Source organism: Alligator mississippiensis, chromosome 4 (assembly GCF_030867095.1).
Source record: "Alligator mississippiensis isolate rAllMis1 chromosome 4, rAllMis1, whole genome shotgun sequence".
In the NCBI taxonomy this organism is placed as follows: Eukaryota; Metazoa; Chordata; order Crocodylia; family Alligatoridae; genus Alligator; species Alligator mississippiensis.
The window spans coordinates 215,171,217-215,187,742 of NC_081827.1; the positions used below are offsets into that span (position 1 = coordinate 215,171,217).

Here is a 16,526-nt window from a genome sequence, read left to right on the forward strand (position 1 = left end):
GATCTACCTACCTGTTTAGGATTTATAATTACTTTGTATGGTTTTAACAGAGTCAATGAACCTTTCCTTTTCATTTGTGAAAATGTTCATAGAACTGTTAGCCTAATTTCGGGGGTCAGGAAATACCCTTACAAATGTCCCTTTTCTCCATTAAACAGGACTACTCCAACACCCTAAATCAGTCTTTTTTTTCTCTGGCATTTACCCCTTACATACAAAATCTTTTTTTACTCTTAATTGTTGTTTGGTGAGATTGGGCATGCTTACACCCCACCTAGCAGCGAAACAGGATGCATCCACTCCATGCATGCTACCTCCTTACAGGGAAATTGTGTCTCTTAGTGTAGCACTAGTCATGCATCACTAAAGCCTCCTGAGAGCATCCTTATTGCATGTACTCAGCACAATATTACCTGCTGCCTCCTGAATCAGAAGTACAGCATTCCTTATTGTGGAGCTCTCTGGCACTGCATTAAGCTAGCATAGGCATGCCTATAGCATTGTTAATGTCACTATTTGTTGAAAACCAAACCACCTGATAAAGTTTTCTTGCTTTTTGCTGAGCTCCCTCTTTTGTATCTGTTACTAAAATACACACAATAAGGGCTGTGCAAAGTTTCGGTCCCTGATTTGATTTGGCCCAATTTGGTGGCCGAATCTTCAAATTCGAATTGACTCAGATGACCTTTTAATCTCTCCAAATCGATTCGGACAGATTTGGTGATTCGGATGTAGATACAGCTTTAAATGATTTTTCTACATACCTCTAGATAACAGAGGTTCTGAATGCTGCAGTGCTAGAGCAGATGCAGCGTCCCACAGAAGCACAGGGGGCTCCCCAGTGCAATCGGGAGCAGACCTGGAATTGGGCCAGAAGCACTTCTGGGTCCACCGGGGCCCACTGGCTCGGCAACTGGTGTCTCCTGGGTCGGAGGGGGGGGGAGGGCACCCGGGGTCCCCCTGTGGCCAATCACCAGGCTGGGGGGGCACAGGGGGTACTTCCAGTCCACTTCTGGGTTTGCTGCCGTGCACTCTGGAGAGCTCCCCCATGCTGCTGTGGGACGCTTCATATGGCCCAGCACCATAGCAATCACAAGCCACGCTGCTACTTCAAGGTATGTAGAAAAAACTGTTAAAGCTGAGCCTGTGTCTGAATTGCTGATTCTCTGAATCAGGATCGAATCATCAGATTTGGAATTGAATCAGGGACAGTGATCCAAATCAACAAATCAAATCACTGTTCTTGATTCGGACCGAATCCAAATCGAATAGGGCCCATTTTGCACACCCCTATGTACATTACAGCCTACCTGGTATGTGAAACGAGGCCTTTCTGTGTAAAATTCAGAATTTTATGCCTTTTCTGATAGTTAAGACATAGCATATTTCAGTCTAATTCCTAGTTGCTGTCAACCAAAGAGGTTATTTATACCACGGTTATATGGTAATAACCATTTAACTACATAACAGTGTGAATAGCCACTGGGTTTCAATTTCATATCCATCGTTAATCATCCTGACAAACTGTATATCATCAGCCTTATCCTTTTCAAAGGGGCAGTTTCATTTTGTGTTGTCACCAGTGGGCACTGGAATGGACTTTATTTTGAATAGTTTTTCCACAGATTCATTTCATTTGGTAATATTTTTTAGGGTTGAATCTAATTTGTGCTGATATTTCTCACTTCTCCAGGTGTCTCTTGTATTTCTCTAGCTTGTAATTTTTTAATTTTTTTTTAATTCTCCCAATGTATAGGTATCATCCCTGGATTTATTTAATAGGTGGCTTTTCTATTCTGTTTGTTCCTGGATCATGCAACAGAGGCACTAAAAGTATTGCCTAACTCGGAATTCTTGTCATTCCACTGCACACACTCGTATATTTTCATTACTTTTTACCAAGTTTTCACCCAGTTTGACAGCACTTCTAAGTCAATTAAAATTCATTTTTCTCATAAATGGTGTTTGAAAAATTGAAGTCTAAAATGTAACATATTTCCAATGTATGCTGGCTTTGTAGTTGTTTGAAAAATGTTCATTAGTCTGGCATTATTTATTGCTATTTAGGAAATATGTATCTAACTTTTTTGATCATTGTTTATGTATTAGATTTGCTATTCAATGAACAAATGTTTTCACCTTGAAGGAAACTTTAAAATGCACAGTAAGAATTAATGTCCTATCAACGTCTATTTTTAAAAAATAAATAACACTAACCTGTTATGGTTGATAATGATTTATGTTATAAAATATCAGCAAATTGTAATTATGCCTCTGTACGGTAATGCCACAAATTGTATGTTGTTTTTAGTCCTTGTTGCAAAATGCTGTTGCAGTTGAGCTGTGACTTTCCTGAAGTATCTATTTATGAAGAACTGGGGTAGGAATAGTTCTTTTTAAAATACAGATATTTATGAGAATAGCTAGAGAAATACAAAAATACTGTGCAATATAATTTGCAGTTTACAAAATTCTTTTTAAAGTTTGCCCTATAATAAAACACTGTTAATGGAAAGCATGTTTGCTTGTTTCTTGAACAATTTTCAACTGATTGGGGTTTTTTGGTCCATATTAGTGTTTATGCTAAGCTTGAAAATAGAAATTTAATGGATTGTGTGTCTATCTTTTTAAAGCATTGCTTCTAAAATCAAAAGGGCAAAAAATAATTACTGCCAGCCTAATAATACATTTGGGTTATTTAGAAGTAGACTATTACTATTCCTGAAGAGGTATTTCTGGTTTGGTGGTGAATATTTCTACAATATTGCCAGCACTTCTATCTACATATTTTGGGGCTCCTTTCTCAGGTTACAGACTAACCTGTAATAAATGCATAAACAGATTAAGGGATCTATTTTGTAGCCGTATCAGTCTAAGACAAAGAGAAATACAAAACTCTAAAACTCTTGATTCAGAGGTGATACCTTTTATTAGACCAACTAAAAATAGCAAAAAAAAATTCTTTCTTTGCAAGATTTTGGGCACCCGCATCAAAGAGCAACTCATACAAAGGGACTCTAACAGACCCAGGGGAATATATGTCCAGCCTCAGCTTCTCCTGTGCAAAATGAAGTATATTTTTACCTAAGAGGACTTTTACAATCTTTGATTTCTCCTCAGCCTGAAGGAAACGTGTGTGCACCCAAAAGCCTATATAGAAAGAATTTTTTTGGCTATTTTGTAGTTGGTCTAATAAAAAGTATGATCTAAGAACCAAGAATTTTAGAGTTTTTTGTATTTCTAAAGGGATTAAAAACATTTTCATAATAGGAACCAATTGTTGGCACAGTTTTTGTGTGGTATGCTTAAGAGAGTCAGAAACTACCTTGTAGGTAGCTTACTATTATCAAACTTCTTTATTTCTTAGGCTCTGTACAAGAGTTCAGTTACAGCACAAGGAAAACATGGCAAGAAGTGGAACATAAGGCAGTCCAGCCCCTCATTGCCTCAAGGGAAAGCTCTCCAGACAAGGGCTGGTAGGGGGCTCCCAAGGAGAGCCCAATAATTGGGCTGGGAATTATTCTTCTGCTGGGAAAGGGGCAGGCTGTTAATGACCACAGCTACCAAGGACAGCCCCCTGTCCTGCCGGGTTGCCAGGACCAAGGAGAACTGCTCTCCTCACCATTGCCACCTCTGATGGTGCTGCTGCCAGAGTCCCAGTGGGAATTCTGTCACCCCAACCTTACCCCCCCACAAGCCAGACCTGCCTGTTCCGGTGATTGGCAGAGCAGACAGGTGGGTCAGGGTGTTTGGGCTGGTGTGAGGGGATTGCTGCTGCTGCTCGAACTGTTCCAGAGGGAGCAGGGATGGTTCAAGCATGGTAGCAGCAAGGCCCCCAAAGGCCCCCCTAACTGTTCACCACTGGGTGGGCTATCAGGGAGCTAGTGCTTTCCCACCCCCTTGGAGTCAGGGTGGGGAAGGAGGAGAGTGAAAGGTTGTGGACTACCAGGAGTCCTAGGGACCTCCATGGTGCTGTGTGAAACTGAACACACGTTACACATGGTGCTAGAAACTTTGCTTTCCAGCAAAACTGGTCTTTGAAAGAGCCAATAGTTTGTGGCAGAATCAGTATGGTTGCTTTTTTTTCTGTTACAAGCCATTTGAATTCCCGCACGCTTACTTTTAGTGCCAGGAAAAGGGAGTATTTTTCAACACAAATGTAAGCCTTGTCCATGGCCTGGTACTCTGTTTTATGCACCAAAGAGGCATAGAATTTCAAACTAGTTGGGAACACCAGCAAGAATGTAGTAATCTCTGAGCTATAGTAATACATTTTGCATTTAGAAAATGCAGTGTTACAATACCGTACAGTGGCTGCATTTATTAAAGCAATGCTAAAGCAAGACTCTGTTCCTAAGAAATGAGAACTTTTATACCTGTACCATTATTTGTGCAAAATGCATTCTTGCTTTGTGCCAGTTTTGTACTGCAAAACACTCCATTAAAAATCTCAAAAATGCCATGTGAACTACTAGACTGTAAACTGCAGTCCCTTGGGTCTTTTTAAAACAAATAACCAAAAAATGTCTACCTTTTCCTCATTCCTACCTTTAATTCAGGGCCAGAATTCTAAAACAGTCTTAAAATCTGGAGTTGGAATCCTTGGCAACACATTTATGTGTGTGCAGCACAATGTTTAAAACCACTACTGGGAATAAATCTCTCAGGTTTCCTCACCCAAAAGCTGGGTGCACATTGAATGCAGGTTTGGACAAGGCTGGACGATTTGGACAATATCTTTTTGCTTTTATCTTTGTAAAACTGACAGTTTTGGATGACAGAAAACTGACTTTTATATAAGCATAGGCACCAGTGCTTGTCCTTCACTTTCTGTTTGTAATTAGCAATATTGTATGAAAGATGATGTATGATGGTAAAATGAATTATGCTCTTTATTAACATTGATAGAGGATTGTCCTGGAAGTCTAGACACTTCATTCTTAAGCTGAAGGAAACCCCTTTGTTACTAACTAGGCAGTGCAGGAAATACATAGTTTGGCTGTCAAATATTTCTTAACATCTCATAGTGAACATTTCTGTTTTTTTTTTTTCTTGCAGGCCTCTGGCTGTGATGGCACTGAGATCCCTGATGAAGTGAAACTGATTGGGTTTGCTCAATTAAGTGTCAGCTGATGTCTATCACTTGACCCCCCAAGCAGAATTGTGAGATTGTGAAGAGGCCGGCTTAGATGCGAAGGAAAATTTAAAGCACCACACACTGAGTTCTGCTTCATTCTCTAGCAATTCACAAAAACAAAACAAGCAAAAGCCCACAGCTACATCGCTGCTGCTAACATTCAGAATGCTACTAAATGTCTCTTAGCAGTCAATTTGGATTTCCCTTAAATGAAAAACATATGGTAATGCACTCAGGTGGCTGTATTTATTGGTTATAAAAGGAATTTTCTATTAAACCTATTTCTTTTCATAAAATTTCAGTGATACTATTTTAATTGTACTTGTGATTGACAATACTGCCTCTCTTCTGTTGTATTTAGAAATTAACATAATGATAAAAGTTAAGATTTATTAGCCAAACTTGAAATCTAGTTTTAAAACTGACTGTGAATTTTATTTTCATATATTTATGCATTACACATCCTAGTTATAAGAAAATGATTGATTTGATTACGTGCTATTTGCAGTTAATCTCCCGTTATTTAAAAAAACCAAAAAAGGTAAGATATCTTTGAAGTACTTGTAACTACTAGTTTTGGAAATGACTTAATTAGGGATTAGGAAGCCTTTTTTGGTTTTTGTGTGTCTAAAAAAAACCAAACAATCCACAGTTTGATTGTCAAGGGTGTGGGAGGTGCCTTGCAGATATTAATGTTTCAAGAATGTGCCTCAGGCTGCTTAAAACTAGAATAATCTCAGTTCTAGAAGAACCATATATAGTTATCTGAGCAAAAGACTTTAGATAAGTTTGGCCTAAATTATGCTTTGTTGGGGAGTCTACAAGCTATAACTATTATACTATTTGTCATAAAGCTAGACTGCTTACTGTGCCCATCTCTGATTTGGCTTATCTTTATGTGATAGAATTTGTAAAAAGATGATGAAACTTGAAGAACAGAGTTTGAGCTTTACTTGAAAATCTGCAAAATACCAAGGCAGAGCGAAAAAAATAACAGGGCTTTGTGCAATGACTAAAGTAAAATTCTGTTACACAACAAAGAAAACATTTCTGACCCAAGTAGTCTTATGCTTGACCTGTGACTTAGATATTATGGAGCTAGTAAACTTTAGAAAGATTCTCAAATTTGGAGCATATTTCCTGGGACACACATTCCTTGGATATTACAATTTAAATTACTTCCTAGCTAAACCTAGATAAATGGCAGCTCTTTAATGTACTGAAAATGGCAAATATATATTATTAAGGAAAAAGTTATTTATAATGCCTTGTTATAATTGTTGAGGTGTTCTAGAGCCATTTGCAAACAACTCAATGTAATTTCATTCCATTCTATTGTTTACACAATGATTATTCAAAGATGACTGCAAAGGTAAAATGAAAAATAAAAAGTGTATTGCACAGACTTTGGGTTGTGAGTCTTCTTGCTTTCTGTATTGCATGCATTATGGTTAAACATGCCATTTGCCAGATTGTAAAGTTAGTTCCAATTACCAATATTTTTTTCTTTAGTTTTCTTATAGAAAATGCCTCCTGGAAAGGAAAATCAGGTTCATGAAGTTTAGAAAAAGAAATGTTGAGGGGACTACTTAATGGCTGACTTCTCTGTCCATCTACCCACATGGAGGATTGTTACTTACCATTAATATTTCCAGTTCCGTCTAATCTAGTGTAAAAATCTCCATTCTTGCTTTCTGATTATTCTTCAACAGACTCCTCCCTCCTCTTCCCAACCCCAATATACAAACTCCAATTTCCTTTACTTAACTTTATTACTTTGGGTAATGCTCTCATTTATTAAAATAAATTCCCACTTTTTTATTTTAACATCTTCCAAATATTGTGGACTGTTCCTTCTCTAACTCACCTCACTGCCTTAGCCTCTGCTTGAGTCATGGTATAGGTACTGAAACACAGCAGTATTGGGTTATTGGATATATAATGGTCAGTAGATGTGTTGCAGTTTGAGGCAATAACTGAAGCTGGCAGTGTTGAGAGCAGAACTAGGATCTATGGAACTACATCTTCTATTATCTGGGGAGAAAATGAGAATACTTCATGTCCCAGCTGTGTGAATAGGTACAATCTGAGGAATTTAATTATACATTATCAATTGCTCTTTTGAAATATGTATAGTTTCCCTTTTTGTTTATTCATATGACTCCTAATTAGAAAAAAACAAACAAACCACTTGATAAGCCTGTGGTCAGGTGGTTGATCACTGAGCAAGACCAAAACTTTTAGTACATAGGCTGTAATGGCATTTAATCATTCTTGGCATGCACAGCTTATATTTTCAAAGAGCTGTACAAACATTAACTAACTCTCCTGTGTAGTGCCTGGCTACTTCCATTTTTAGAGAAGGACATTAACTTGCAGGAAGCCTTGCTGTTTGCTCAAGACCACACAAGAAGTCGTGATGAATATATGGGAAGTCAATGGCCCATTTACTAGACCATGTTGCACTAGTAAACGAAACTTAGTGCAAGTCATGCATAAAGAGATCAACAAGGCTGTGATTAAGTGTTAGGGCATATAAGCAGTAACTGAGCAAAAGGCTAGGGACAGACATTAGACATAAACCAGTTTAAGTGATCAGAAACTGGTTTAATCCTGTAACAACACATGTTCAGTGCACATAAACCAGTTTGAAAATGGCTGAAAGTGGTTTGAGATAAACCTGGTTGAATGTAGTATCAGACTTAACTGATTTGGGTAAACCAGTTTATGCAATTTCTGTCCCAGACCCCTTGCTGGTTTAAGTTAAACCAGTCTGTTGCCCCCTCCCCTCTGCTCTGTGGGTGGAGCTCTGGCAGAGACTGCATGTATCTGCCTGGCTTCCACCTGCTCCCCCCATCCCCTCCTCACTCCCTGCTAAGCAGGGATTGTCTGCTCCCCTCTGTCTTACACAGACACCTATCAGCATTAGCTAGCAGACCACATGCTGTCTACAGTCTGTGCTATAGTAGAGGGGACAAAGGCAGAATCAACAGGTAGCTGGTAATGTCACTCTGTTGTTTCCTTAATGGGGTGATGAACACTGTTATCAATTCCTTGCTGGGATGATCAGAAGGGGGGGAACCCCTCCGTAATCGGAGCATCCTGCCAGGGCCTGGCCAAGCCTCCCTCAGCTTAGCTACAAGGGAAGGGAGGGCTGCTCTAGTGCCCCAGGCTTCTAGCCTGAGTCCCAGTGCAGGCATTTGCCTGCATGTCTGGGATATCTATACAGATACAAACTGATTTAGCCTAGCCAGGTTAGACTAACCTGCAAAAATTTAATCAATCCAGGCTCAGGTTTTTTGAATGTCTGTCCCTAGCCAAACTGTTCAGATGTCTGTAATTGAGATCACCTGTGTACTCAGGCAAAAATAAAACAAGCATATTCATGAATATCCTACAAGGGTGTGACTACAATTAGGGGTTTAAAATAAATAAATAAATTAGGGGTTTAAATAAATAAATTAGGGGTTTAAACTAAATAAGGGGTTTCTGCCCCTTAATGATCTATAGAAGCATGGAAATACTTTAATGATCTTCCTGAGTACTAAGTGGCAGCTGATCACACTAAAACAATACGTTATCACCATTGCATTAGCATGGTTTTTTTTGGTTGCTTGGTTTATGTTTTGTTTGTATCAAAGCACTGTAAATAAAAAACAGATCCTACATGACCAAATGAATTCAGAAGGAAAGTGGCTGGGGAGAAATAATATAACAGCCTAAGCTTCATACTGAGTCAACATGGATCTCATGAGGGTGGATTCTACCTTAAAATCCTCCATAATATAGACAAAGATCTACTATTCAGAATTGGAAAATAGCTAGATTCTAGCTTGCTATGGAAAGCAATGTGCACACCCTGTGTAGGGACATGAACAGAAACCAAGCTAATATAAACATGATGGCATTCCAGAAGAAAGTTCCTGTAAATACCATATTCAAATACTTCAATAGAACATGGAGAGGAAAATACAGTGAATGTGGTTCGTGCAATTTCACAGGAGAAAGGACAAAAAATGAATGTACCTTATACTTGTATAATATGAATTTTCCCAAAGCAGTTCTGATGAGATTCATTATACAGGAGTTGATGAAACAATGGCCTAGTGCCTAGTAATAGAGAGAGCACCTGGTTGCATTCAAAAGAAGAAGTGTCTAATTAACTAGATGAATTTGGAGCGGGTGACTTACTGTGTAGCCATTTCTGAGCCCAGGGAAATGGGCCTTAATTAGACAGTTCCCTAGCATTTCTGTAGCAATGATTATATGCCACCACTTACAAGTTCGCACTTTCAGGATCTGTTTGTTAATGGACTTAAATGTCCATGGAACTAAACCTTTCAATGCTTTCTACACACTAGTGCAAGTGTACGTGGTGGACTGGTATGAAAGCCAATAGATGGAAAAGAAGTTCTGTATCTGCTCATTCTTGTTTGTAGTGCTAAAAGGGGGAAATATTAACACACAATCCTGCTCAGCACAAAACTGAACTACTACCAGATTCTGGAGAGAAGTTGGTAGCTAAACATAAACTAATAAAATGTAGACAAATGTGTTTGGGGGGGAAGGGGGAAATCAAATTACCCGAGACATATATTTCAAAATGCTTATCCTTAGGGTCCTTACCTGAGTTATAAGCTAAGTAAATTGAGATTCTACCTTTTTCCTCTTCCAGTTCCTTTTGACCTATGTGCTCTCAGTGCATGGGTATGTATGAAGATGTATGCTTTTCTTTTCCTTCTTGGCCTTCTGAGGCTTTCCCCACCCTCTTCCTAGTAGTTCTGGGTCCCATGACAACTTTCCTCTCACCCTAGCTCCTCCTCCCCTAGTCTCTGAAACTAATACTACCATGCAACCTCTGCTGCCTCCTCTTGGGATACAGCTGGTATTGGAAGACTAGAGAGGGCATTAAGAATGTGTAGAAGAGAAAGGAGCAAGTCTTGGACACATCCACTAGAGAGTCCTAAAACCCTTTGGGAAACTGATTAGACCTGCTGATATTTTACCTCCTAAAAATGATGACACAGAAGTTATTTTCAAAACAATCCCCTGCCTCATTCTGCTTTCCTGCTTTAGTTCCCCTAGAATTGGAGATCATAGAAACCTAGAAGGGACATCTGTCTAAGCTGTTTTTTTAAAAATTCCAGTGACAGGGATTTTACAACTTCTGTAAAAGACTTGGAGAAAGTGCTCCACTACAAAATGCCTTTAAACAAAGCTATATTCCTAAAAATGATTACTCTGTGTGATTTGCAAATAGCAGATATCTCTGCCTGATTTCTGGCGTATTCAGATTTGTTTTCCTTTCTGCTATCCAGTCCTGCATCTTGATGTTGGGTAGTGAAAATGGTTTGTGTCTGAAATCATTTGGTTATGAGGAAGAGTCTGAGTGCCCTGCCACATGACATAATCAACCTGAATAGAACCTGGCTGTAAAGTTGTTACATATTTTCAAGCACTAATTTTATAGCTGGTTGGCTCTTTTTATGGTTGGATGGACATTTTTATGGTATGATAATTACTTGTGGCTGGTCTAAATATATTGTGTGATTTACCAGTAAATTGTGTAATATATGTAACGTTGCAGAAGCCCTCTGGATCAAGGAATGGGGATCGTGGGACGTCACAAACAAGATCCTTGTGATAAACCCCACTCATCAACCTGCTGGCTTTGAACTATCATGGTGAGTGTGGTCCCTGCTAAACAAGTTTAGGACAGGCCACGGCCCCTGCGTAGCCAACATTCACTGCTGGGGCCTCAATGCTAACCCATCGTGCACTTGTGGAGAGATGCAAACAATGCTGCACATCACCTCCCCCCAATCAGTTCCAGTACAGCTTTGCATCAGGTGGTATTTGCCTTCGCATCAGGTGGCCAAGTCATCCACTTCCTTATAATGTGCCCATAATGTGCACATATATACTTAGTGCAGTAATTATTTTAAAGGGAGAAGTTGGATAATCAATTGGAACCCAAGTCTTCAAGTTCCCTATGTATATGCTCTACAAATAAGCTGATGGAGTAGCTGGGTTTTATCACACCAGCAAAGACTCCGACTAGCAAAATCTCTCCTGTGTTTTACTTGCATTTTATTGCATGATAGTCCAACTGATTAAAAATCCAGACTTAATAGCTGTATAGTAATTCATTTTGTCACTATGAATAAACCCAACATTATTGTGTACATAAAAATGTGGTTTTATGGATGTTTTATGTTTGTTAGATTGCTGCTTGTCAAGCTGTTTGAAAAGTCAAAGAAATCCTGAGGTGTGAATCAAATTCAGTAGTTGAGAAGTAAAGAACTTCCTAATAATTTTCAGAGTATGGGTAGCTCTAGATCATGCAGCTGAGATATTATAGAGCTAATTCAAAAGAAATTATGGTTGTAAGCAAAAATATTTACTTTTCACTGCACAGACTGAAAGGGAGGCAATAATGTCCTTCTCAGGAAGCCATGTGTATATCCTGCCAGTCAATTTGCATACATGAATTTGAACAAATATATTAGGCTGCCATCTCAGTGGGGTACAGCAAACTAGTATGGCAGCTGGATATGTTTATGTAAAGAAACAGTGGTGAAGCACTTTTATTCTACTTCAATTGTTTGTATTCATTTCTCTTCTCTATCCCCACTTCTTCCATGTAAAATTTCCAAATAATATGAATAAATGAAAGGTGTGTTTTCTTTCCAGCTCTGAAAGCCATTTAGCTGGAAGGGACTGAACAGGTTGAGTCACTTGGGTCTTTCATGTTAGTTTAAGAATTGCAAAGGAGGGATTCTGTTAATACACAGAGCTTCTTCTTAAATAGAAAAAAACTTTTTAATTTTTGCTCAGTTTACTGTGTATTTTGTTCCACTGCTTTCCCTAGTACAGTGAATCATAATCATAGTTTCATAGTAGCTAGGATCAGGAGGAACCTGAACAGATCATCTAGCCTGATCCCCTGCCACAGGCAGGAATGAATGCTGGGCTCACAAGACCCCAGACAGGTGATCATCCAACCTCCTCTTGAATATGCCCAAGGTAGGGGCGAGGACCACTTCCCTGGGAAGCTGGTTCCAGATTTTGGCCACCCTAACTGTAAAATATTGCCTTCTGCTCTCCAACCTAAACCTATTCTCCATCAGCTTATGACCATTGTTCCTCGTCACCCCAGGTGGTGCTGGGGAGAAAAGAGCTCTGCCTATTTGCTGTTGATCCCTCCTGATGAGCTTGTAGGCAACCACCAGGTTCCCCCTCAGCCTCCTCTTGCTGAGGCTGAACAGGTTCAGGTCCTTCAGTCTCTCCTCGTAGGGCCTGTCCTGCAGCCCTCTCACCAAGCAGGTGGCCCTTCTCTGAACCCTCTCCAGGCTGGCCACATCCCTTTTGAAGTGCAGCGCCCAGTACTGGACGCAGTACTCCAACTGCATCCTGACCAAAGTCGCATAGAGGGGGAGTATCATTTCTCTGGACCGGCTTGAGATGCACCTTTGGATGTATGACAAGGTATGGCTGGCCTTGCTGGCTGTGGTCTGGCATTGGCGGCTCATGTTCATCTTGGAGTCAATAATGGTCCACCTCTGTGCTTTCAAGAAAGGAACTCCCCAGCCTGTATGTATGCTGTGGATATCCTTCTCCCAAGGTGCAGCACCCTGCATTTCTCTACGTTGAACCCCATCCTATTCTCGTCTGCCCACTTTTGTAGTCTGTCTAAATCTAGTTGCAGCCTCTCTCTCCCTTCAAGTGTGTCCACCTCGCCCCACATCTTAGTGTCATCAGCAAACTTGGACAGTGTGCTTTCCACCCCTTCGTCCAAGTTGCTGATGAAGATGTTAAACAGTGTGGGCCCGAGGACCAAGCCCTGGGGTACCCCACTGCTCACATCTCACCAGGTTGAGTACAACCCGTCCACCACTACTCTCTGGGTGCACCCCATCAGCCAATTTTTTACCCATCCAACTGTGCAGGCATCAATGTCACAGTCACTTAATTTATTGATGAGGATGGGGTGAGAGACAGTGTCAAAGGCCTTCTTAAAATCTAGAAAGACTACGTCCTCAGCGACACCATCATTCAAGGATTTAGTTACTTGGTCATAAAAGGCAATCAGGTTGGTCTGGCAGGACCTGCCTTTGGTGAACCCATGCTGATTGCCCCCGAGCATGATCTCCCCTGCAGGCCCCCCACAGATGTGCTCCTTGATGATCCTCTCCAAGAGCTTCCCGAGCACTGAGGTGAGGCTTATAGGCCTATAATTACTTGGGTCCTCCTTCCTCCCCTTCTTAAAAATAGGGACCACATTAGCCAGTTTCCAATCCCCCGGCACCTGGCCAGATGACCATGAATACTCATACAGCCAGGCCAAAGGCTCCACGATGACCCCTGCCAGCTCCCTCAACACCCTTGGGTGGAGGGCATCTGGACCTGCAGATTTAAAAATGTCTAGCCCTTCCAGAAGATCCCTAACTACATCTGCACTGACTGAAGGCTTGATAGAGCTATCCCCAAGGTTGTCCCTACCTCTGGTAGGTGGGATATCCCAGTCCCTGTTCAGGAAAACAGAGGCAAAGAATCATTGTTGAGTTTTTAAGTATAGCATATAGACTTATGTTTGCTTCCTAATCATCTGGAATATAAATAAAGCATGGGTTCTCCAGATTTAAAGAGATTCAAGGTAATCATGAGGTTGACTTCTAGACTTGTCGCTTATAAAAACAGCTGGCTCAAATCCTCATCCAAAATGCAACACTAATAATGCACCAAGGGCACTAATGTGACCCAGTGGTTGTGGATTGGAGGGATTTGCTCTTAGGTTGCTTTTAAATGAACAAACAGGCACAAAGATTATTTTCCAGGTTTTGTGGGAGTTGAAAGTCTGAACAAATAGCAGTGCATTCTAATTGTGCCCTAGGAAAGATGTCAGCTTCTTAAAGAGACAGATAAACCCCATGTGCACAAGAATTTAGAAGTTCCCTCTTCCTCTATACACACTAAGAATGATGTGCTTTGATGTTAATCCTGTACCTATACTTTTATATAACAGAAGGGGTAGGTTATACCAGTGGAGGTTTTGGACGATTAGATCTATAAAAATTACCATTATCTCCAATGCACCAAAGATATTTGAGAGCCATGAAATTTCATTTTTCAACTTTAACCATTGCAGAATCATATGATAGAGGCTGTTGAATGACTTTTGCCAAAAATATTGTGTGCTAAACCCCTATATAATGTTCTGGTTTTTGACTGACTGACAACAAGCTACATATTGTAACAATGAATAAAATGTAAAACCGAATTGTCATTAGTTTCTGTTTGTATGTACTGGCTCATGCCAGTCCAGTTCGAGCAAAAATATTATTCGAGCAATTGAATTTTCTGCTTTCTATATTCTCATATAACTTAATTTGCAAAGGGTATGTTCTTCACTTGAATTCTAAAATGTTTTGCAGCACTCTTGCATGATGTCTTAGGTTTGATAGGTTCCATTCCTAACCATATATAGTGCCATGTTAGCAGTAGTTGTAATGACATCTGGCTATGACTATGAATGTCTGTTTGAGAATCTGTCAAAAAATCCTATTTTAATGGAAAAAGTAACTTTACTAGAAGTCAGATACTTTCATCCGTTATCATGGAAAGGACAAAAGACCAGTATAAAAGTACCTGGAATTTTTCCTGGCTGTTACTTCTGTGAAGTTAATACAAGGATCAACAACATATATGCAGGCACACTTTTTTACATTGAATATATAAAATTCATAGTCATGTCTTCAGTCACAGTCGTACGTAGTTATTTATGTGGTTCATGTAAGTAAATATTAAGCTAAAGTGAAGGCATAAATAGGTATGTCTAGACTTGTTAAATATAAGACAGCGTTCTAGAAAGTTATGAAATAGCAAATGTCCCTCTCTAGCTACAGCAACCAGACTCAGTAGGAAAAGAAAACGAATGGAGCTAGCTCCATTTATCCTAGTTGCAGCAAGAACCCCATTTTTCAACAGGCTTCAGTGTGACTTTTCTCACTGTGAGGGTGGTCAAGTATTGGAACAGGCTACCTTAAGAAACTCTAGACTCTCCATCCACAGAAATTTTCAAGAACAAGTTAGATAGACATTTGCCTGGGATGGTTTAGTCAGGGATGACCTTGCCTTAACAGAGGGCTGGGCTAGATGACCTTATGGAGTCCCTTCCAGCCCTACGTTCCTATGATCCTATGATTTTTTTTGGTTAAAGAAGCCCCATCTCACTAGTACACAGTTCAGTTCTAATATAGGTTTTGTTTTCTGTTAAGAGAAAATGGAACCAAAAAATACAACACCCCCCCCCGCCAACACCCCCCCCCCCACAAACCAACCAACCAAACCCCAACAACAACTCATGAATAGATGATGCAAGGACAGTGGCCACTGATAAAAATCCTGGTCCACTGAAGTAAAAAAAATCTTGCCACTAGCATCAGTAGGACCAGTATTTAACTCCATGTCCCTCTACAGTCGACGACTTAGCATGCCAAAGGGGGTTTGTCACGGGGAGAGACAAACAGGGGAGACCCCAAAGCCCAAGGGAGAAACCCCGGGGCCAAGAAACGGGGGAGGAGCAGGGAAAACAAAAGTAAAAAAAGAAAACTTACCCACAGCAGGACTTGAGGTAAAACAGGAGCGATGGGGAAAACCCGCGCGGGTTATTAGCCGCGCCTTCATTCAGCTGCGGCCGGCGGGTGACGTCAGCAGCGATTACCAGCCGACGGAAACAAAAAGGACGGCACATGGAGAGGCAGGGGGGCAGATACTGGGTGGAGCCCCAGCTGGCGGAGTCAGCCTAAAGGACGGGACAGAGCGAAAGGCAAGGATCGCGAGTCGAGGAGGAGCCAACGCCTGAGGCAGCAAGGGAAAGGTCGGCAGCAGCAGTAAAGACAAACTGGCACTAGGAACAGGCGCTCCGGTGACGGGCAAGGCAGAGAATAAGGAAGGGACCTGGAAAAGCCTGGGGACCAATAGTTTCCACGGAAAAGGAGGAAACGCTGATCCTCCTTACAACATCCAAACAGGTGGGACGGTGGAGGGGCTCAGAGCACATGCAGAGATACCGCAAGGGGAGGAGCAGTTTCGGGAAGACCCAGAGAGAGGGCAGCAATATTGGGAAGACCTGGAGAGGGGGCTATGGGGCTGTGAAATCCCAGAGAGAAGGCTGCAGGATTGAGAAGACCCAGAGAGAGGGTCATAACATTTTGGTGGTCGCGACGGAGAGCAGCCGTAGCCAGGGCGGTAGGGACCAAGCCTCAGGGCTAGGTGATCTAGTGAGGCCCCTATTGGGCGAATAGGAGCGTCGAGGGGCTATCTGGGATCCACAAGGAGGCATGGTGTTGGTGGTGGTTTTCTTGTGTTTATTGGTTCTTTTCTTTGG

At 40.9% G+C, this 16,526-nt stretch overlaps 1 protein-coding gene across 5 annotated transcripts in view; it reads left to right on the forward strand.

Annotated features, from left to right (window-relative positions):
- STK39 (serine/threonine kinase 39) overlaps positions 1 to 6,543 on the forward strand; it is a 211,122-nt gene extending 204,579 nt beyond the window's left edge. For all 5 annotated transcript variants that reach the window (XM_019480504.2, XM_059727307.1, XM_059727308.1 and 2 more), the window contains one exon: positions 5,059 to 6,543. In XM_019480504.2, coding sequence (XP_019336049.2) covers positions 5,059 to 5,133 — 75 coding nt within the window. In that variant the 3' untranslated portion in view covers positions 5,134 to 6,543. The remainder of the gene's footprint in view (positions 1 to 5,058) is intronic.
- The last annotated feature ends 9,983 nt before the right edge of the window (positions 6,544 to 16,526 follow it).